This window comes from Alosa alosa, chromosome 10 (genome assembly GCF_017589495.1).
Source record: "Alosa alosa isolate M-15738 ecotype Scorff River chromosome 10, AALO_Geno_1.1, whole genome shotgun sequence".
NCBI lineage: Eukaryota > Metazoa > Chordata > Actinopteri > Clupeiformes > Clupeidae > Alosa > Alosa alosa.
In genome coordinates this window covers 22,858,189-22,878,861 of record NC_063198.1, presented here as the reverse complement: position 1 = coordinate 22,878,861, position 20,673 = coordinate 22,858,189, and the positions used below count along the sequence as shown (strand labels likewise).

At 40.9% G+C, this 20,673-nt stretch overlaps 1 protein-coding gene and 1 long non-coding RNA gene across 2 annotated transcripts in view; one reads left to right on the top strand and one right to left on the bottom strand.

Annotated features, from left to right (window-relative positions):
• LOC125302248 overlaps positions 1-7,199 on the top strand; it is an 8,217-nt gene extending 1,018 nt beyond the window's left edge. Inside the window, exon 2 of the long non-coding RNA XR_007194872.1 lies at positions 6,877-7,199. This is a non-coding gene — a long non-coding RNA (uncharacterized LOC125302248). The remainder of the gene's footprint in view (positions 1-6,876) is intronic.
• Positions 7,200-10,322: 3,123 nt separating this feature from the next.
• LOC125302263 (adenosine receptor A1-like) lies at positions 10,323-12,355 on the bottom strand. Its single transcript, XM_048255372.1, has 2 exons — positions 11,526-12,355; positions 10,323-11,075 (listed from the first exon to the last, which is right to left on the bottom strand). The coding sequence occupies exons 1-2, from the start codon at positions 11,858-11,860 to the stop codon at positions 10,439-10,441; spliced, it is 972 nt and encodes a 323-aa protein (XP_048111329.1). The 5' UTR covers positions 11,861-12,355; the 3' UTR covers positions 10,323-10,438.
• Positions 12,356-20,673: the final 8,318 nt, after the last annotated feature.

Below are 20,673 nucleotides of genomic sequence, written 5' to 3'. Positions count from 1 at the left end.
CAGCTTTTTTCGCCATTGCTGCCCGTTCGCTTCCCTCCGCTTCTCGAGGCTTCGCACACGCCGTTCGGCCTTGTAGTCGACACCCGCCAGGTATTGAGACATTTTTATCTCCAGCTAAACTCACACCCTTGTATTCTACTATGCTATTTGATTTCACTGTTTGCTTTATACTCATATCTCCTTCCCAGTCTCCTGCAACTCTTCCTCATGGCTCCGCACTTCCTCATCTTCATCTTCATCTTGTACACGTGTCTGCCCTATCCGCCGCCATTTCTCCCTTACTTGGTACTGTATATTTGTGTTGCGCTACTTTATCAATACATTTTCGCATGCATGTAAATGTCAGTGTGGGAAACAGTTGAAACTGCTGTGTTGAGTGTCAAAGAGGAGAGGGCGACTAGCTGTCCCGACAGTGATAGGTGTGTTCAGAACCCAGCTCCACAGGCTCCTGGGTGTGTATGCAGAATGTCGAGCAGGTCAAGAAGACCTCGAGGTCTAACGTGTGGCTTTTCGTACTAGCCGCTCATACAAGGCTTAAATCCTGCTGAAATATAAACGTGATATATTGTAAAGGCCAAGAGGGAGAGGCTGATCATAAGCTCCCAAGGCCCCAAAAACAAACATCTAGATAAATGGCAAAGTCATTTTCCACAAGCTTAACTTTCAGATAACAAATGCACTGCCGACACGACTAAAACCTTTTGTGCTTTGACTTGCTCCTTTTATGTCCTTATGTATAGTCCAGCACAGTACTAATTTTACCATCACCAGGGAAAAAATGCTTTCTGACATCAATTTGTTGATCTCCACAAAAAGAATATTAATATGGCACTCCATATACTGAATATAATTGTCCGAGCATTATCCCCAAGGTTATGCCGTTTAGATTCACGCTTAAAGTTCTTCCTTTAAATGTGTTGATATTCCGAAATGTATCCTACATTTACATTATACTAGATCTAGTATCGGAAAGAACTTTAAAATCGGCTTTAACTTTAAGCACATTTTCAATCCGTCAGTAATCAATGCAATAAGCATAAAATCAGTAATTTCTCTTTTAAAGATGCAATTGTCTAACATATTGTTATTTTGACAAAACAATAAAATCAGCATTTAGGTGTTAAAACAGGACATTTAAACATGTTATCAATACAGATTAATATACAGTATTTGTTAAAATGAATCTGAGCGCTTTCAACTGACATGAACCCACTTTACATGGACATGTTTGGGAACCAGTTTAAACCAGATCGGACAGATTCTGGCTATGTCCTGTGACCAAGACCTCCATATCAGGATTTTGTTTAAAAAACATAATTGAAAAAAAATCATCTTTGACATCTGCACCAAATCTTTGATATCTGCACCAAATATAACACTAAATTGCCAAATGACCATTATTCGGACTGGTTAGAAAAAAGTAGTGGCATATTTTATTCGCCATCTTGCCTTATTACACCGCACAAGACAGGAATACATGCAGAATAACACTTTCTTTGTTAAGATATGCGGCATGCGACAGGCATTTTTTTGGGCGTTGTTTTAAAGAATATATCACAAATCTAAATCAAAACAGGAAACGTCCAAACAGTTTTCATGTATGTTTTTCATAGTTAAAACAGTCAATGGGGGAGGGCACTAATGTAGGAGAGGAGAGGAGTTTCTAACAGAGGGCGGAGTGACAGAGCAAAAATGAGCCTGCTTCCTCCTCCTCTCGTCTCCTCAGTTGAACCCGTCACGTTACTAGATATTTTTCTCCGGCACGCCATTCCTGCTTCCTGCTATTTTCGTACCCCCCACCCCCCATCCTCGCTCCTCCCCTCCCCTCCCCCTGTGCCGTTGTGGTTACCAGGAACAAAGCCTGTGTGCTTTTATCAGGAAATATGGGTGCATAAACACTCTGAATGGATTACAGTCAAGGCCAGACACAGATAGCCATTGGGAGAACACTCTGGCCGTATTGATGAATCAGAAACAATAAGTGCAGACGCTCAAATCTCTTTAACCTTTGCAGTCTGATACAATGCCTGCAGCTTAGTTTAGATACCCTTATACACAATCACTGTTGGTCTAACACAAGACAAGCCTGTGATTAAATGAAAATGACTGGCACAAAGTGTAAATCAGCAACATACTGTATTTCTGTTCAAACAGTAACTATAGTTTGTTATTAGTGAATAATTATACAGTTTACTCTGCATGAATTACCTTGTTGTGAAGATATTATCATTATTACATGGTAAGAAGTCAAAAATACTTGTCTGCAGAGCAACAGGACAGGAGGAATGTTACAAACAATGAACTTGGCACAACTTTTAACTTCAAACAAGGATCCATCATCTTGTGTTTTTATTATCTCTCTGAGCTGAGTGTGAAATATCTGCTCTTATAGTGTGCTCATGTGCCCGACTTAAAGTCAGGTTGAAAACCATGCTCTTGACCTACGAATTTCAGTTACCTCCATGCCACCAGCTCAAAATTTTCTTTAGGCAGGGTCTTCAGTGGGTCATTTGTACATCAGGTGAAGAAAAGTGTGTGTGTGTAGTGTGTGTGTGTGTGTGTGTGTGTGTGTGTGTGTGTTTGTTTGAGAGAGAGAGAGAGAGAGAGAGAGAGAGAGAGAGAGAGAGAGGAAGGGAGGGAGAGGCCACTATGTGTATGCCACAATGTGTGCGAATACAAAACACTGGCCTGATCCTAGAACCCAACTCTGGCCCTGATCTGGCCTGTCCCTGTTCCCGACTCACCCGCTGTCAGGATGGCCTTCAGCAGACCTCACAAACCCCAGGAAGAAGTCAAACAAGGTCAACCCAGGGCAAACTTCCTGTTTAGCTTTGCTATTTTAGCATACAGGGTGCACTCCCTCAGCTCAGCGTGCTAACAGGAGGCCGAGAGTGAGACGAGAGAGCATGGGATCGGCGAGGCCAAAATGCTCCTATACTGTTTAGATCAATGGTTTGGCTCAGAAAGGAGAAAGACTACACATACAATAATCACAGACTATCTGAAACAGGAACCTTTTGCAGCAGCTAGTATGGAAGTGGTATGTAAAACACAAAGTTTATCGATGGTACCTACTGTAGTTTATGAATAATATTCCCCGCTGATGAATTACGGATTTGCTTACTTCTAGAAATTGAATTTAATGGTTAACAGATGAAAAATCTGTGCTCTACTCGTGATAACTAATGCAATTACGTATGTTGTGAGGTTTTTGTAGTAGCCTAGCTTCAGGCATCAGTTAGCAGGAAACAGCAAACTACAATATTAACATTACTTCATCCAAAAATGCTCAATAGTAAATTAATTTTTATCAAATATGTCAACAAATGAATGTATCAAACTGTAATATTTTTTATTAAAATATAAGTCTGTGATTATGCCGAATAGTGTTAGTGTTAGACATGTAAGTTTTATTTATAGATCCTGTTGTTGAAGACCTGTTGTAATGTGGCATTCTGTAAAGCTTTTCTTAATGAAATAAACTAGTCACACAAATACAAAAAACAGACAGAGAGGAATAGGAAGTTATCAGGTCATTCCTGTAGAGTGTGGTGCACAGACACACACACGCACACACCCACACACACGTTGCGAGCAGGAAGACCCCGTGCAGCGATGTTGGGGCACAAAGTGGGCGATAAGGAACGCAATGCGCAGGGGCCACGGTAGAGAATATCTCACAGATGGCAAAACCACGCGCCATGCCAAACCTCTCGAGTGCTGTGCCAGAGCCCCTCCACCACACACAGGAAGAGCTCCTGTGCTCTGTACAGCATGGCGCTGGAGGACTCAGTGAGAGAGAGAGCGACTCCAGTGCAATGAGGAATAGAACACATTACTACATGTCTGTCAACAGCTTCCCCCCCATTTATTATGTGAATGCTAACAGGCTGAATAGCAGTGTGACAATCACCATATTAGCACATCCTCTATACCACAGTTTCCACTTTCCACCCTGTCAGATGCTCACTGGCCAAGTTGCTGTGAGAGGATTAGCATGCATTAATACATGTCCTCCAACAGTACTAGCATTCCCTGCTTGTAAGCATTTGAACACTCACAAACAAACTAGCATTACTAGCTCTGTATTTTCTACTAATTCTACATTTAAAGGCTCAGACTAAAAAAAAAACAAGTGGGGTGATTGTGTTCATTTATAACCTGATATATAACAGCTTCCAATTTGTCTGCACTTTTAAGTTCTTTCAAACTTGAGAGCAGGGTGTCTAGTGCTCTTGTCCTGCCTGCTGCTCTCACCTTCAACATTTTGAGACACCACATGTGCTTTCCTTTGTCATCCAATAGTTTCCTGCATGGTAAATAACTCTGTTTGTGTTTGTCTGTTTCAATGCATGGCTATCTGTCTGTTGGCATTCAGTGTCTCTAGAGGTCATCATCACATTTGGCCAGGGATTGGAATGTTATTCAATATTTCTTTTCTGTTCCAATGTGCCTCCTCTTCCATGGATGTGTTTCAGAAACCTGGCGTAGGTCAGGTACTGAACATAGCTTTGCACTGAGATAGGGAGAGGCAGAAGATGAGATTTGGATTTGTCCAGACAGGTCATCTAAGATATATATATATATCAGCTGGATGCAGCATCAGTGTAAATAGACAATATGGAAAAACGATTACACACACACACACACACACACACACACACACACACACACACACACACACACACACACACAACTTTTTGTCAGCGTAGTGGGTTAGTCCCCCTGTACTCTCATGCTGAGACCTGACAGGACACTGACACCATTTACCCTCCAATTCATTCTGTGTCTCAATTAAGGACTTCACTTAGAGAGCCTAGCCTCACTTTTCTCTCCTGTTCCGTCCTCATATCCTTCCCTCCTCTTCTTCTTCTTCCGCTCATTCACGTTGTCCTCCTCTCATCTTCGCTTTCCTCCTCTCTTCTCATCCTTTCCTCTCACCCACGGTCCTCTCTCCTCCTCATCGCTTTCTTGTTCTCTTTTTTGCTCATCCTCGCATCCCCTCTTAGTCTTCTCCTCCCCACCAGTATTCCTCTGCTCTGTCCCTCTCTCCTCTCGTCCCCTGTCATCCACTATCCCCCTCTTCCCTCCCTCTCTCCTCATCTCCTCTCTCAGGCTCACTTAGCCAGCCCTGTGAGTGCTCGCTCGCTGCCCCACTGCCCTGCTGCTCTGCCAAATCATTTCCATCACTGTCCGTCCACTGTGGTTAGCCCAGAGCGCAGTCCCACATGTAAATGACCTGCCCCGACACCGCCTTTCACCCGCCTCTGTTTCACATGCTAATTTATGCAAACCGACGAGTCATTCTTCACAAACACACACACACACACACACACACACACACAGACACAGCAGTGGTGGTAGCTGGCTAGCCTATGGCATTGTCCTTTCTTCTCAGGAACTTTTATTACAGTATACTCATCCTCAGATGTGCCTAAGATCTATTTCGATGTGTAGGTCAACGAGTGTGTTTGTAGACTTTACTGATTCCTAGTGTGATTGTTTGGGGTGTACAGATTTTGATGGTAGCAAACCTGGATGGGGTAGCATCTTTTCTCTGTTATATGAATGAATGGTGTGGCAAGTATCGAGCGTATAATGTTTGTTTCACGGCCTTGAATAAAAATTGATTCTGAAACTTTCCCCTAATGATATATGAATGGTATGTAACTATAACATACAGAGGTGTATTGCTGTATAAGTCAATCTTACCAAATATGTTGGACTCTCTTGGACTATCAGTGGCTGGGTCTCAGTTTTGATATTTTGGTGCAATTGTTACGTTTCAGAGGAAGCTCATGGATCTTCCCCCACGTGTTGACTTGAGAAAGCCCAGCCCTTCCCTAAAATGGCCGAAGAGCGGCCATTTTGTTAGGTCTCCTCTCTCTCTCCCCTCTTTGCATTGGTGGCAGCAGCCTATACGCACAGCTTTGTGCAGGCTAGCGGGAGTCAGCCAGGGGAAGCCATGTTTAAACTCAGCTCTTTACTTCTGCCTGTTAAACAGCAAGCTTGCGCTGGTTTGTGGGGCGGGAAAGAGCCAAGTTTGTAAGAAAAACGGGTGCTCGCTCTTTCTTGGCGCCGCTTGCCTCTGCTTCATGCCAACCTCACTCTGACTGCCAGTGAGTTACGCTTAAGCCTTCCAGAAATTAGCACAGTCGGAGAAGCCTGCGCTGCACTGTGCGTGCGCCGCCTCATGATTGTGTTGTAATGTTCCTGGCAACAAAAAAAAAATACTGCCTTTGTAATTACTGTGCGCGGCTTTTCCATCCAAACGACCCACCTGTGCCGGACGCTAGGATACCCTCAACATTTTATTTGACCATTGCTTAGGGGCAGTTCTCTGCATTCAGCTGAGAGCTCACAGGGTATAACTCAACCCCTCCTTTTTTAAGGAACGCTAATTGTTCCCTCAAGGTAATTCTCTTTAAAACTGCTACCAGACTCCCTTCTCTTTGTGCCTTTGAGGATAATGGCAGCTAGAGAACTCCCATCACCAGGCTATGGGCAAAGAGGACACCCCAACCCTTTCCCAGTGAGAGGCTGGCTCTCTCTCCCCCGATCAGGAACAGTCTGTCCAGCTTTTGTTCATGTTCTATCAGTCTGTGTGTTTCTATACACATCTGACACACTGATGCTCATTTGTTCGCTTGTGAATTGATTGATGTACTTTCACTCAATGGCTTCCTTGTGTTTTTGTTTTTATTGGCAAGTTTAAACCTTTCACTTCCACTTCAGTGACTCTAAGGAGATATTTTAAAAGCACAGCGCAATTTACACTATATTGAGACATGTAACTATGAGCATCTAATAAAGCACCTCTTCTCTCTCTCTCTCTCTCTCTCTCTCTCCCCTTCCCTCTTTTTTCTTTTTCTCCAGTTCATTGTTCTGCAGAGTAGCTGCCAGGCCATTGACCATTGAGAGACGGCTTGATTGCTGGCTTAGTCCTGGCTGGATGATGGCTCACTCTTGCCTAATTGACAGCTGTTCTTGAGGCTGAGGTAGTAGATTGAATAGTTGTGGGGTGCGATCCTCCCTCTGAGATAACTATACAATCTACTGTCTTTCCTAAAGAGACAGACTGACCTCCAGGCTGACCACTCACCACATCTGTTGGAACGTCCAGGACACAGGCAGAAATTCATATCCAAATATGTAACATCAATGATGCTGCCCATATTAAACATTATCTAGTAACTTTATCCGAGCCCTTTGTCATCAGAGTATGGCTATGAGCATGTCTGGGAAGATACCACATAGATGTGGATGATGATGATGACATTCACTTTCATTGATGTCGTATTGGTAATTGTCCAAAGGTATGACACAGATGTGATGCATATGACAATGTTAGCTGTTGTTGCTTCAGTAGCATCAACATTTTTGGAAAAAAACATTTTGGCAATCATTGATACTGGTAACAAAATTTTATCAAACCATTTGCTACAAACTGCTGTGAGGACATGTGACAGGATATCTATACGGTATCTCCTATAACATGTTTATCACATGCTTATACCAGTCTTATGACATGAAATACTTTTGGTAACACTTTATTTTTATGTGTCGCTGTTACAGTGTACCTACCTAATTAGGTACAGTGGTACAACCTGTGTAACAACATGTACTATCAGGTACTATCATTGTACTTGCATTATATTTGTGGGTACCTACATATAGTTGTTACATTGTAATACTGAGTGCTTTTACAAAACTTTTTTTGTAGGCCAATTTGCCTAAATTTTCATCAGAGGCAAAGAGCTGACCTGAGACCTGTTGGATGGGGTAAATCTGGTCATGATAGATTTGATATACAAACCATTCTTAGCTCCAGTCAAGGCCTCATTGTCTTCAGTGTACATGTAACAGCTGTGCTGCTACAACCTTGTTACTCTTTGATACAGTGGAATTAACCTTAAGTGTACCAGTTAATTACTTACATGTACATATGACATGTATGTTGTGTCTTCGATGTCTTGGAACAGGTCTGCTAATTCACATGTACTGTGTGGTGTAACAGCAGACACATTTCAGCACATCAATTACAGGATGCATGACATCATTGACAGGATGTATATAATATGTACATGTGAGTACTTAACTGGTACACTTTATTTTAATGGGTTTATTCCACTGTATCAAAAGAGTAATAAATGTGTACCAACACAGTTGATACATGTACTACAGTATGTAGGGTAATGGCAGACATGTTCCAAGACACCAATGACACAACATACATGTAATATGTAATTGTAAGTACTTAACTGGTACACTTCATTTTAATGGGTTTATGCCACTGTATCAAAGAGCAATACATGTGTACCAACACAGTTGATATATGTACTATGTAGTGAATTAGTAGACCTGTTCCAAGACATCGAAGACATAACATACATGTAATATGTACATGTAAGTAATTAACTGGTACACATAATAGGTTTATTCCACTGTATCAAAGAGTAACAAGGTTGTAGCAGCACAGCTGTTACATGTACACTGGAGACAATGAGGCCTTGACTGGAGCTAAGAATGGTTTGTATATTAAATCTATCATGACCAGATTTACCCCATCCAGCAGGTCTCAGGGCAGCTCTTTGCCTCTGATGAAAATGTAGGCAAATTGGCAAAGTTTTGTAAAAGCACTCAGTATTACAATGTAACAACTATATGTACTGTAGGTACCCACAAATACATAATGCAAGTACAATGATAGTACCTGATAGTACATGTTGTTACACAGGTTGTACCACTGTACCTAATTAGGTAGGTACACTGTAACAGCGACACATTAAAATAAAGTGTTACCATACTTTTTTGTGTAGACTACCCATTGTCTAGGAATGATATTAGAGCTATATTCATTACGCAAATAGATAAATCCTCTTGATGATGCAGTGTGATAAACATGTCTTTGCAGTGGTTATGTTTTCCTTATGACAATGTGGAAAGCAAATTTACCAGTTAATCTGCATTCATTGTAAATGTAGACACAATATGACATATATTCATTATGTACAGTGTGTCGATGAAGCCTCTTGGTGATGAGGAGTTATCTTGACCCGTGTACTTCTCTCATGTGTTATGGACTGTAAAAGGACTGGTGATGTCTTGACCAGTGGTCTGCTCTCATGTCCTGTGTGATGGGGTGTCTCAGCGAGGTGAGGTAGTAGGTTGTATAGTTTGCGGGAGGGATGAAACCCTATTTAGGTGATAACTATACAGTCTATTGCCTTCCTCGAGGGACACAGTAAGCATGTGTCTGGCTGGTTTTCTACATTCTGCCTTTATCAAAGCGTAAGTACCTTTAACAAACGATAATGACATTTGGCCTAAAAAATAATCTGTCTAAATATGAGGGCTTTATTATTTCAAATAGACATTTAATATGAACTCGATAATATATTTGTGTGTGTGTACAATTACATCATTATTCAACCATATTTTGCATTAAAAACAAATAAAACAAGTCAGCTTAAGTTTGGTGGATGGTATCTCACAGAAAGCTATAGCGTCTGCATGACAATTTATACTGTGTTCTTATAACACTGTATTTACCTTGATAATGAATCCTACAATATACTTTTCACACACTTATGTTTTATTATGAAACTATAATCCTACATACATCCTGTAAAACATGTACCAATACAAAAAGTATGAGAACACATCAAATATTATTTGACCTTATGAAATGCAGCATACATTAGGACACACAATAAACTGAGAAACATTTCTGGCAACTTTGACTAATGTTCATCTGGGGCTATTCAGATAGTCATCCCAAACTGTAGATTTCATCAGGCTCTCTGTTTCCTGCCAGCTGCCCATAGTTGACAGAAAGTGTGGTTGTTAAATATTCAGTTCACCAAAAGAGGGGGCTAACAAATTACAGGCACCACAAAATTATCTTAAGAGTTATGACAGGCTGACCTCTGTTGGCAGGGAGGTGGAACTGCATAGAGTTTATCACAAGGTGGATGATTTACCCTGAACTCTAGTCAAGGCTATTTCACAAAGATGCATTCTATAGAACGAGACTGTATGGTATTTAAGCAGTATTGAATTAAAATCTATTGTAGCATTTCACACTGTATTAGTCAGTGTGTGTCTCTGATGCAATCTGATATATATAAGTCCATATGAAGAGTTTGTTTCCAAAACGCTATATCCTCCATTTTAATGCATTTTCATAAATGCCTTTTTTTTTAATTATATTATTTTGTATTCCAGATTTTTTCAGTGGAACTGTAATTGGGTTAGGTTATTCTTATTTTATTTATCTTTACTCAATCACACAACTGCAATTGTATTGATATTACCTGAAATACACAATTAAATAACATGAATTACTGTTTTTAAAAATGGAGAGATAGGGTTTTGGAACCAAACTATTCATATCAAATATAGCCAGCATTTCAGACCACTAGACCTTGATGTGCTGCTAATTCCTGGTGGTGCTGGTGCTGTTGGTCACCTGACTGCCCCCTGGGGTCTCTTGGTACTCCATGCATAGAAGGTATCTGCTCCACAACATCTTAAAAGCAGACTTGATCTTGCGGATCTTCCAAGCATACACGACTGGGTTAACAGCTGAGTTTGCATGAGAGAGGAGGATGCCGACATAGAAGGCCTGGTGAGGAACTAGAGTACCGTAGAAGGAGGTGATGTTCATGAAATGCAGAGGTAGCCAGGAAACAGCAAAGAGTGCCAGAATGACAGCGAGGGACCGGGTGAGTTTCCGTTCCTTCTGGTAGTAGGAACGAGACCGAGACTCACTGCCGCCCAGTCCATGGCCTCTCAGCTGTTGGTGGATCCTTCTAAATATATAGAAGTACAACACCATCATAAGCAGCATAGGTGGGAGTAAGCAGGTCAAGAAAATAAAGTTGACTATGTATGGCATTGGAATCACCGCCAGAAATGTACAAGTGATGGTTGTCGAGTTGGATGCTTCCATGTATTCAAGAGTATCATGGCGATACCAACCAAACATAGGAATGAAGCCCAATATACCAGCAGAGAACCAGCAAACTCCCACAATAGACCAGGAGTGAAATTGTGTCACAACTCCCTTGTATCTATAAAGAAGGATTAGATAACACTGCCATCATGTAAAACTCAAACAATAATGATGCAGTCGTTTTTGAAAAAAGTAACTGCAACCGAGATTCAATGTCATGTCAATGTCAAATTTGATGAATCACAAATTAGTTAGGTTATTCTTCAAAACAGACATTTTTGACATAATTACACAATACAAGAGTAAGCATAGCAATGCTAGAGGACATATTTACTGTGATAATAAAGATAAATGCATCAGTAAAAGAAAAGTAAAGTGACTGGTATTTTGCAGATGCTTTTAGCCACACAGACTTGAAGCAGTGGGTGAGCTTGGGTTAACCAATTGTCCTACTCCATCACACCCACAAAATATAAAAGCAAAAATGTTACTAATAACCCATGCAATTGACAACTTTGAAGGGAAGGCAAGAATAGTGAAGCGAGCATAGAATGTGGAGGAAGATTACCGGTGAGGGATGTAGACACGTAGGAACCTGTCCAGAGCAATGGCCATCAGTGAATGAATTGAGGCTAGGGGCAAAATGACCACCACAGAACACAGGGTCACACAGCCATAGAAGGAGGTTCTGACCCGTCCGTCCACCAGAACCGCCATAGGTACCGCCACAGCCCCCACCAGGAAGTCAGCAACAGCCAGAGAGACGATGAAGCAGAAGGTGGGCTGCCGCCGCATGGCACCACACGCCCACACTGCCCAGATGACCAGCAGGTTACCAAGGCAACATGCCACAGCGATCAGGACCTCAAGCACGGTGTAGAGAACTTCTATGTGCTTGGCCATTCTGTTAAAAAGAAGGACTTAAACAGAGAATTAAACTCTAGATGAACTTCCTTCTGAACAGGCATCTAAAGCTCTTCTGAGAAAAGCTCAGGTAGACTTCTTGTGTTGAAAAACCTACCCTGCACTGATGGCACAACAGGAACTTCTTTCAATGTGTGGATTCTTCAAGGTGCTCTGATAGCAACAGTCTCTGCAATCTCTTAAATACACACACACACACACACACACCAATACCAAAGCTAAACAGGAAGTTTAGGGGCGCCAAAACATGCCTTATTTCGTGGACAGAATGACTTTTGTGTGACGAAATACATTCATAACGTAACATTCATTACGAAACCACGTTACATCGTAACGCCTTTTGTCCACGGAATACACAAATTGGTTTGCATTGTGTCCACGAAACACTGAAGAGAGCACATCGTTTTCATGGACCAAATTGACTGGTGGCCTTTTCCTTTCATGTACAGTACATACAGTAAGGCTGAATGCCAGAGGTGGAAAGTAACGAAATACATTTACTCACGTTACTGTATTGAGTAGTTTTTCTGTGTATTTTGTATTTTTTAAGTAGTTTATAAAATCGGTATTTTAAATTTTACTTGATTACTTTTTGAGTGAAGTATTGTAGGGGAGACCGGGTATGGTTGTAACATGGGGAGAGTTGTAACATCACCAATTCCACCAATCAGGGATAAGATATGAGCCATGTGACAGTTTCTGACTGCTCAGACTTCCTTAACGATCACACATGGACATTTTCAAGTTGTTAGTGCCATTTATCCCGGAGTAAGGAGAAAAATTCAACATCTGAAGAGTAACTTTAAAAAAAAAAAAAAAAACAATTTCTAGTGCTTTTACCATTGTAGATACAGTTGTATGAGTTACATCAGGTCAAACTATAGTTTCTCTAGTAAAGAATGGTGTAGCTCTCTCTTGCTAATGTCAAAGCACCATGCTAATACAGCTAGCTAAACAATGGATGACAGTGGTGGGGTAGGTTGTAACACAATTTTTGAATATGTTACAACCTGTGGAATGGGGCTAGTAGACCCATTTAATGTCTGTTTAATTTCATCTTTGTGTGTGTGACTGTTCAGCCCTCTCTCTCTTTCCATGAGAGACACAAATACATACACACACAAAAGTATAAACGCTGTGGTTTTTATATTTAGTTTAAAACGTTAATATGATCTTCATTCTCTATGTGAAGAACGGATTGTATGGTATACAATATGTTGGTGAATCTATTTTCACACCCTGTGTACCCTGTTTATACAATAAATCAGTATATCAAATGGAATTCCATTGTTTTTCTGCATTTTTTTGTACCTGTTACAATCTACCCCAATAGGTGTTACAATCTACCCCAGTAGTGGGGTAGGTTGTAACAAAGGTACACACTGTATTTGTCATAATCTCACAAATTCTGTAATATAGTTGAAGAGATTTAAATGGTTGCCACTTGTAGTAGACAAATGTGGTTACTTTGCCAAAAAAAGTTCCATAACTGTAGCTTTAAAAGAAATGGTAGTTTTAGGTGCTGAAGAAAAATGTGTTACAACCATACCCGGTCTCCCCTACTTCGCTACATCAAAAATCCCATCCGTTACTTGAGTAAAAAAAAAAGTTAAGACTAACGAAAACAGAAAGGGAGAGAAAAAAAAACCAGCGCCCTAAACCACTAGCCAAGTGATAATGATCAACATGTAGCCTACAACAGGACATGAATCAAGCTGACGCCATGCAGTCTTTATGAAAGTGATGGAGATGGACCTGGATCACAAGATGCATCAGATTAGCCTAACCTATGAAAGTGTATTTTCCGCTATTCCAATGGGTTGTCTCAGTTCGTTTTAGCACCAAAGATTGCGGAGATATTCAAGCAAACACCATGGGATTTCGTGTTTTGACGTTTGTGCTCACCTTTCTTTGGAAAGAAGTTTATTAGCAGTTGTTTCCCCTCATTTTGATGTCTCTTTTTCCTGTTTTGGCCTTTGTTTTTAGTAACCTGACTTGGCTGTCTTGGAGAAAGACATTGCACCAGCAGCATAACAATTAGCGGTCCACTACTAGCGATGCTCAACTAAATAAACAAAAGATAGACTACCTTATGAATCGTGCAGGCGGACTAAACCATTTAGCTCTTTAGCAAAGGAGAGTGAGAGTGACCTTAGACAGTTTTCACTATGTTTTGTATACAAAATCCAGTCAGTCAAACTTTACATTTCGTCTGACATTCATTTTTACATTTAATTTTGAAGTTAAAATATTCAGGTAAAATAAATATATAGTGGAAATAAGTATTGAACGCCTAATTTTTTTTCTCCAGTAATTAGCCTAAACTTCCAGTGAGTCTATTCGAAATTTTCACCACACATTATATTAACACATATAGGCCTAAAAAATCCAAACATAAGAGTTTTGTGTATTAAAGTGGAATGACACAGAAAAAAAGTATTGAACATGCCTACTGAAATTTCTTCAATACTTTGTGGAAAAGCCTTTGTTTGTAAAGACAGCTTCAAGACATTTCCTGTATGACAAAACTTATTAGTCGCAGTATCAGGTGTGATTTTGGTCCATTGTTCTAAACAGATTCCAGGGGTCCCTCTTGTGAATCCTGACCTTTAGTTCCAGATTACTTCCAGAACTGTTTAATTGAATTTAATTGAATTGGCTGCCTTCAAGTCTTTCTGGAGCTTTCTCCGAGTGGTCCTTGGCTCTTGGAATTGACTATCCTTCTGACTCCCTGGTCAGAAATATTACGAGGAGATCCTGTGCCCTCATGGGAGCCATTACCTCCTGTGATGTTTCTTCCACTTGGAGATAATGGCTCCCATGCTGCTTACTGGAAGATTCTGAAGTTTTGAAATGCATCTGTAACCAGTTTCATTGATATAATTTGCAACAATAAGGTTGCAAAGGTCTTGGGAGAGCTTTTTGCTTTTATCCATCATGAAATGTTTCTTGTGTGACACCTTGGTAATGAAAAACCTTTTTATAGCCCATCAATATGTAAGCTACTAACCAAGCTTATATTAATTTGCACAGATAGAAAGGATAATTAATCTCTAACTACTTACAGATTCCAGCTCGTTCCTTCCCTTTCCTTGCCTTAGTGCTTTTTCTTAGCGTGTTCAATACTTTTTCCCTGTGTTATTCCACTTCATTACACATGACTCTACTTATGGAGTTGTTTGGATTTTTTATGTGTGGATTACCTGAGTTATTACTAATGCCTGATGAAAATGTTGTGCCCCCTGTATTCCACTTTTCTAGGGCCCTCTCCTCCATTGCCCTATACTTTTCCCACTTTCCCCCCCAGTTCGACGCCCTTTAATCTGCTGAACCTTCTGCTCGTTTCCAAATATAAAAAAAAAACATTCTGCAACTCAACATTGGCCTGCCTGCCTCAGCTGCCTGTGAGGGGATTTTCAGTTGTGCTGGATTACTGTTCACTGCAAAGCGACCCAAGGATGAGTGCAACTAACTTTGAAAATCAACTACTGCTCAAACTTAAAGGAGAACCCCGGTGATTTTTCACATAGATCTCCATTTCTCAACATCCTTATCAGGCAAGTACCTCCACTCGGCGGCCATATTGCAACACTTTTTGGGCACTTATCGGGCATCTATTTTGGCAGAAATGCGTGTGCGTAAGGCTTCACGACACTAATCTTGCTCCAGCAGCGAGATCACAACAGATGATTGGAACGATGTCTTTACAGCACACCACATGATTGGCTCAATGTATTTTACAACACACCACATGATTGGCTCAATGTATTCACATGTCAACGTTTTGCCGCGGAAGGGTTGTGATATGTGTAGACAACTGCCATATTGCCGTTACAAACTAACCCCATGCATTACTATGGAGGATTTTTTGAGTGCTGTATCTCCTCATTAGAAAGTCTCTGGTAAAACTGGTTGTTCTGGTACCCACCCCAAAAAAAACTAACTAACTAGTAACTTTTACTTAAAAGTACATTTTTAAATGAACTACTTTTTTACTTTTACTTGAGTACATTTTCAGATCGGTATTTTAACTTGTACTTGAGTAATATTTCATCAAGGTATTGGTACTTTTACTTGAGTACAATATTTTCATACTTTTTCCACCTCTGCTGAATGCACTATTCTCTGTCGTAGACGAAATAAACTCTTTTTTATTGGTCAAACTGTTTTTTATTACTTTTTTGTCCAAAAGTAATTCTGTCTATATAAGTATAAGTATATATACTCTTTTGATCCCGTGAGGGAAATTTGGTCTCTGCATTTATCACCCGGTCCCTCGCTGTCATCCGTGAATTAGTGAAACCAGAGACTTTCTAATGAGGAGACATAGCACTCAAAAAATACTCCATAGAAATGCATGGGGCTCGTTTGTCACGCCAATATGGCCGTTGTCTACACATATCCCACCCCTTCCTCGGCAAAACGTCGACATGTGAATACATTGAGCCAATCATGTGGTGTGATGTGAAGACATTGAGCCAATCGTATGGTGTGTTGTGAAGACATCGTGCCAATCATGTGATCTCGGCGCTGGAGCAAGATTGGGGTCGTGAAGCCTTGCGCACGCGCAGTTCGACCCAAAGACTGTGCCCGATTAGTGCCCATAAAACGTTGGTATATGGCCTCCGAGTGGTAGCCTGGGTTTTCCCATGCTGCCTTACGCGCGTGATTTTATTGACGCTGCTAGGCAGCCTGGATTCTATGGACTTCGTTTTCACCTCAACGAAGGAACCAATCTCAGAACGGAGGGAGGGCAGCAAGACGATGACGACACACCGAAGCCGTTATGAGCTACGTACAGACGCATTTGATAGACATTCGTAGCGCCCAATAAACGGCTCTGGGCATTCGTAAACCACGTTTCAAATACGAGAAAATGAATGTCTAGTTCCCAGACCCCATCTCAATGAGATGAGGTCTGACGTTAGCCAGGCTAGGGACTTGCCTAAAAGGACTTTGGTGAAACACACTCAGCACACAGTAAACACACAGTGAAGCACACACTAATCCTGGCACAGTGAGCTGCCTGCAACAACAGCGGCACTCAGGGAGCAGTGAGCGGTTAGGTGCCTTGCTCAAAGGCACTTCAGTCGTGCCTACTGGTCAGGGTTCGAACCGGCAACCCTCCGGTTACAAGTCCAAAGCGCTAACTAGTAGGCCACGGCTGCCCACACGTAAATATGGAATGCACCTACACGCATCATTCTGTTCATCCTATTTCAATTTCGTCCACGAAAGCATTGTGTTGTGTTACAGAAATTATGATGTGTCCAAAAGGGATTTATTCTGTGACTCTGCAGTTACAGAAGGCATTCCATCCACAAAATAGTAACGTAATAATTACGAAATGCATTCAGTGACATATGCTTTCATTCTGTGGACGAAATGCATAATAGAATCACATACAATAATACATTTTGTGAGTCAGCAGTTTACTGAATGAATTATGCGTCACAATAATTTCATTACGTGGACGAAATGCCTAATAGAATCACAAAATCAGCTTTGTGACCTGCTACAATACATTTCGTGAGTCAGCAATTTACGGAATGAATTATGTGTCACAATAATTTCATTACGCGGATGAAATGCATAATAGAATCATGAAATCAGCTTTGTGGCCTGCTACAATACATTTCGTGAGTCACTTAGGACTTAGTATGTTTTACATACTAAGGCCTAATACCAAATGTTACAATGATTATAGTATTGGTCATCCTCTCCAAACCCAAACATCATGTCCCCTACAAACCTCCCTTCAAGCCGAGCTCAAAAGAGTGGCTCTTTATTCCTACCTAATGACTAAGCTTAGTCAAGCACATCTGCTTGGTTAGTTCCATCTAAATGTAAAAGTGGCCAACTTGTGTGTGTACAATATGTGTGTTTTTGCTCTCTTCCTGCCCACTTCAGAGTGCTTTCTCAGTAAAGGATGTTTACAAGTTTCAGAATCAGAAGCCCGTGGTAAGGTGTGCAGTGAGGTGGCTAACCACAAAACCGAGATAGCTAGATCCTGACCTTTTCTGTATGTGTGCCACACAAACACAAATTCACACATACACACTCACACATTGGACAGTATAGGAAATTGCTATAAGTTTAAAGCATGTTGTCGCAGAGACACCTGTAGAAAGACCCTGCAGGTGACACGCTGTTCTGTGAAAAACACACTGCTGATGACACACTTGTATGGTCACAAGAAATGACTGTAAGTCTACTTTCTCAGTATGCCGATCCAGCAGGTCTTTACCTGTATATGTGCACTAGGCAAAGCTTGCTGCTCTATGTGTATTCAACCCTTAAAGGTGTGGGTTTTTAAACATTCTAACATGTTTAGTCTTATACCCCCACCGTTAGTCTAGGTTAACATAATTTATTGAAATACGCATCCCAAAAGTGACAAAAACATCTAAAATGTTCTTTGCATGTTGTGTGTAGTTACATGTCCAAATACCAATGCAAAATGAGACACGATTTTCTAATACTTACAGTATATGACATTGTATGCATGCCCAAAATAATCAATATTATGCTTTCTTGATATACTGTAAAACTGAAATTAGTTGTGTGTGGCCCAAAACATAGAGTGTAAATTAAGCTATATATTTTCCTAAAAAATGTATACAAAAATTCCAGCGACAAAGATACATTTATTTATATATATATTTTGAGGTGAATGGGTAAGTGAAATATTGGCCCAGACAGAACATTGTGTTGTATAATCTTTGGCTGCATGATGTGTTCCTATACATGTGATTAAATCAACAGATTTGTTCAAAAAGTCCCCAAGGATAGCAAGTGGGTGCTATTCTATGATAAATACTGAACGGAAATTTGTCATGTCATCGTAGGTTAAACAAAACAAGCCAAGTCATTCAAATGTCGCCACACCACACGCCCACACTGCCCAGATCACCAGCAGGTTACCAAGGCAACATGCCACGGCGATCAGCAATTCCAGGAAAGTGTATATGGCCTCAGTGGTGTGATTTCCCATTCTGGTACATGAGCTGCAACTTCAGCTAAATACTGAGTATGACACACTTCTTTTTGAAACAGAGACTGTAGCTCTATTGAGGAAGCTCACAGGGGGGGAGAACAACACTACACTTGTGGCTTGTGTAATTTGTATGCTTCTATTTTTTTCACCCTTTTTTTCTTCAGTAATTTTGTGTCACACGGACCCATTATTTTTGTTTTGATCTGTTGCCTAGGGCCTAGGAGGACCACATTTTTTAGTATGTTGGTCTCAAGGAAGCATGTCAACCCATCCCATAACCACTCATTTGATGTATAGCGCCACCTAGTTAAAAATGAAAAAGCAAAAATTAGGTGTTGTAATCGCAGGTATCTCTGGCTGACAGGTTCAAAACTGCAAAGAATTTGAAGTGTAAGATCATGACACCCTTTGAATGCATGCCAAGTTTCGTGGAATTCCATTTATGGGGGACCATACAATAAATTAATATATGTGTACATTTAGTGACTGTACACTACGCATGCACACATACGCCCACACACACTCAGGAACACATACAAATACACACATAAAGATACATGCACACATACACATGTAAACACACACACACAGCAGTGGCGTAACTCCCAATGGTGCAGCCAGTGCAGTACACTGGGGCCCAGGCGCCAGGGGAGGGGGGGGGCCCACCTCCACACCCCGATATGGGCCCCTTTTCGTCAGTACTCGGGCCCACCGCTCAACACCGTAATTGAGATGTTATGGCGTCGGCAGTTCTCGGATATCAATATTTTTTTCTCAGACCGCTTTTACAGAATGTTAGGAGGGATTGACAGCTATTTATACCAGTCATGGTGACCGTATAATTTGTTGCATTGTGTTTATGTTCAGGCTACAATGAGTAAGAAGTAAAAAAAAAAAAATACCTGCAACTTAATTTCTTTTTTATTGTCAATTTTTACAAAGGAAGAAGGCCTGCTGGGAATGGGGAATGTGTTTATTCAATGATCTTACTTCCCGTCATTCGTGATTACATTACACTGTGTCACGGGGGTGGTGTTGGAGAGGGGGCCCCAATGAAAATGCTTGCACCGGGGCCCAGCACAGCACCAACTCGCTCAAAATGTACAAAGTATTTATCTACATCCTTTTCCAGAAACGGTGGCACTAATTTGATATTACGAGAAACATCAAATGTTGCATCAACCGTTGTTAGAATTTCAATACCCTCACTTTTTGCAGCTAACTGCAATCTGGCAATTACAAGCTGAAAGGCCAGCTCTTGCTCTCTTGCTTGCAACTGCAATTGCTCCCGGCGAAAAGCCAACTCTTGCATACGAAATTCATGATCCTGTTCTGAGCCGTCAGGGCCTTTAGGAGTCCTGGGCTGCTCAGGAGGATCTTTCGCTTTTACAGGACTTTCTGGTTTGGGAAGAATTCTCGACTAAGCGTGAAGTCAGAGCAGATATTACTGTGGACTTCTTGCGCTTTTTCTCTGACGAGAGCTCAACTTCATAATTAGCTGCCAAATCAATCAATTGCTCTTTAGTAAGGGTTTCCATCAAGGACACATCAGGATTTGCAATAAAGTCCTCGCCATTGTAGCGAAACCAAATTAGTTCCAATTTCAAAAGGAAACTAGTTGAGTTTCCAAATCAAACTTTGTACCCAAAAGAAACAGCTTTCAAAACACAGGAGTTATCAAAGCAGTACTTCAAACTGCAACAAAGTCGCTATATGCAATTGAAATTTAATTTTACCTAAGTGGTCAGCAACGAGAACAAAGACCACAAACAAAGCGCGCAGTTAACAAGATATG

Bases quoted from the DNA above. Each gene is read 5' to 3' on its own strand.
- LOC125302263 (XM_048255372.1), bottom strand. From the start codon at position 11,860: ATGGCCAAGCACATAGAAGTTCTCTACACCGTGCTTGAGGTCCTGATC. The intron at 11,076-11,525 runs GTAATCTTCCTC...CCTTCTTTATAG, and splicing joins CGTGTCTACATCCCTCACCG to ATACAAGGGAGTTGTGACAC.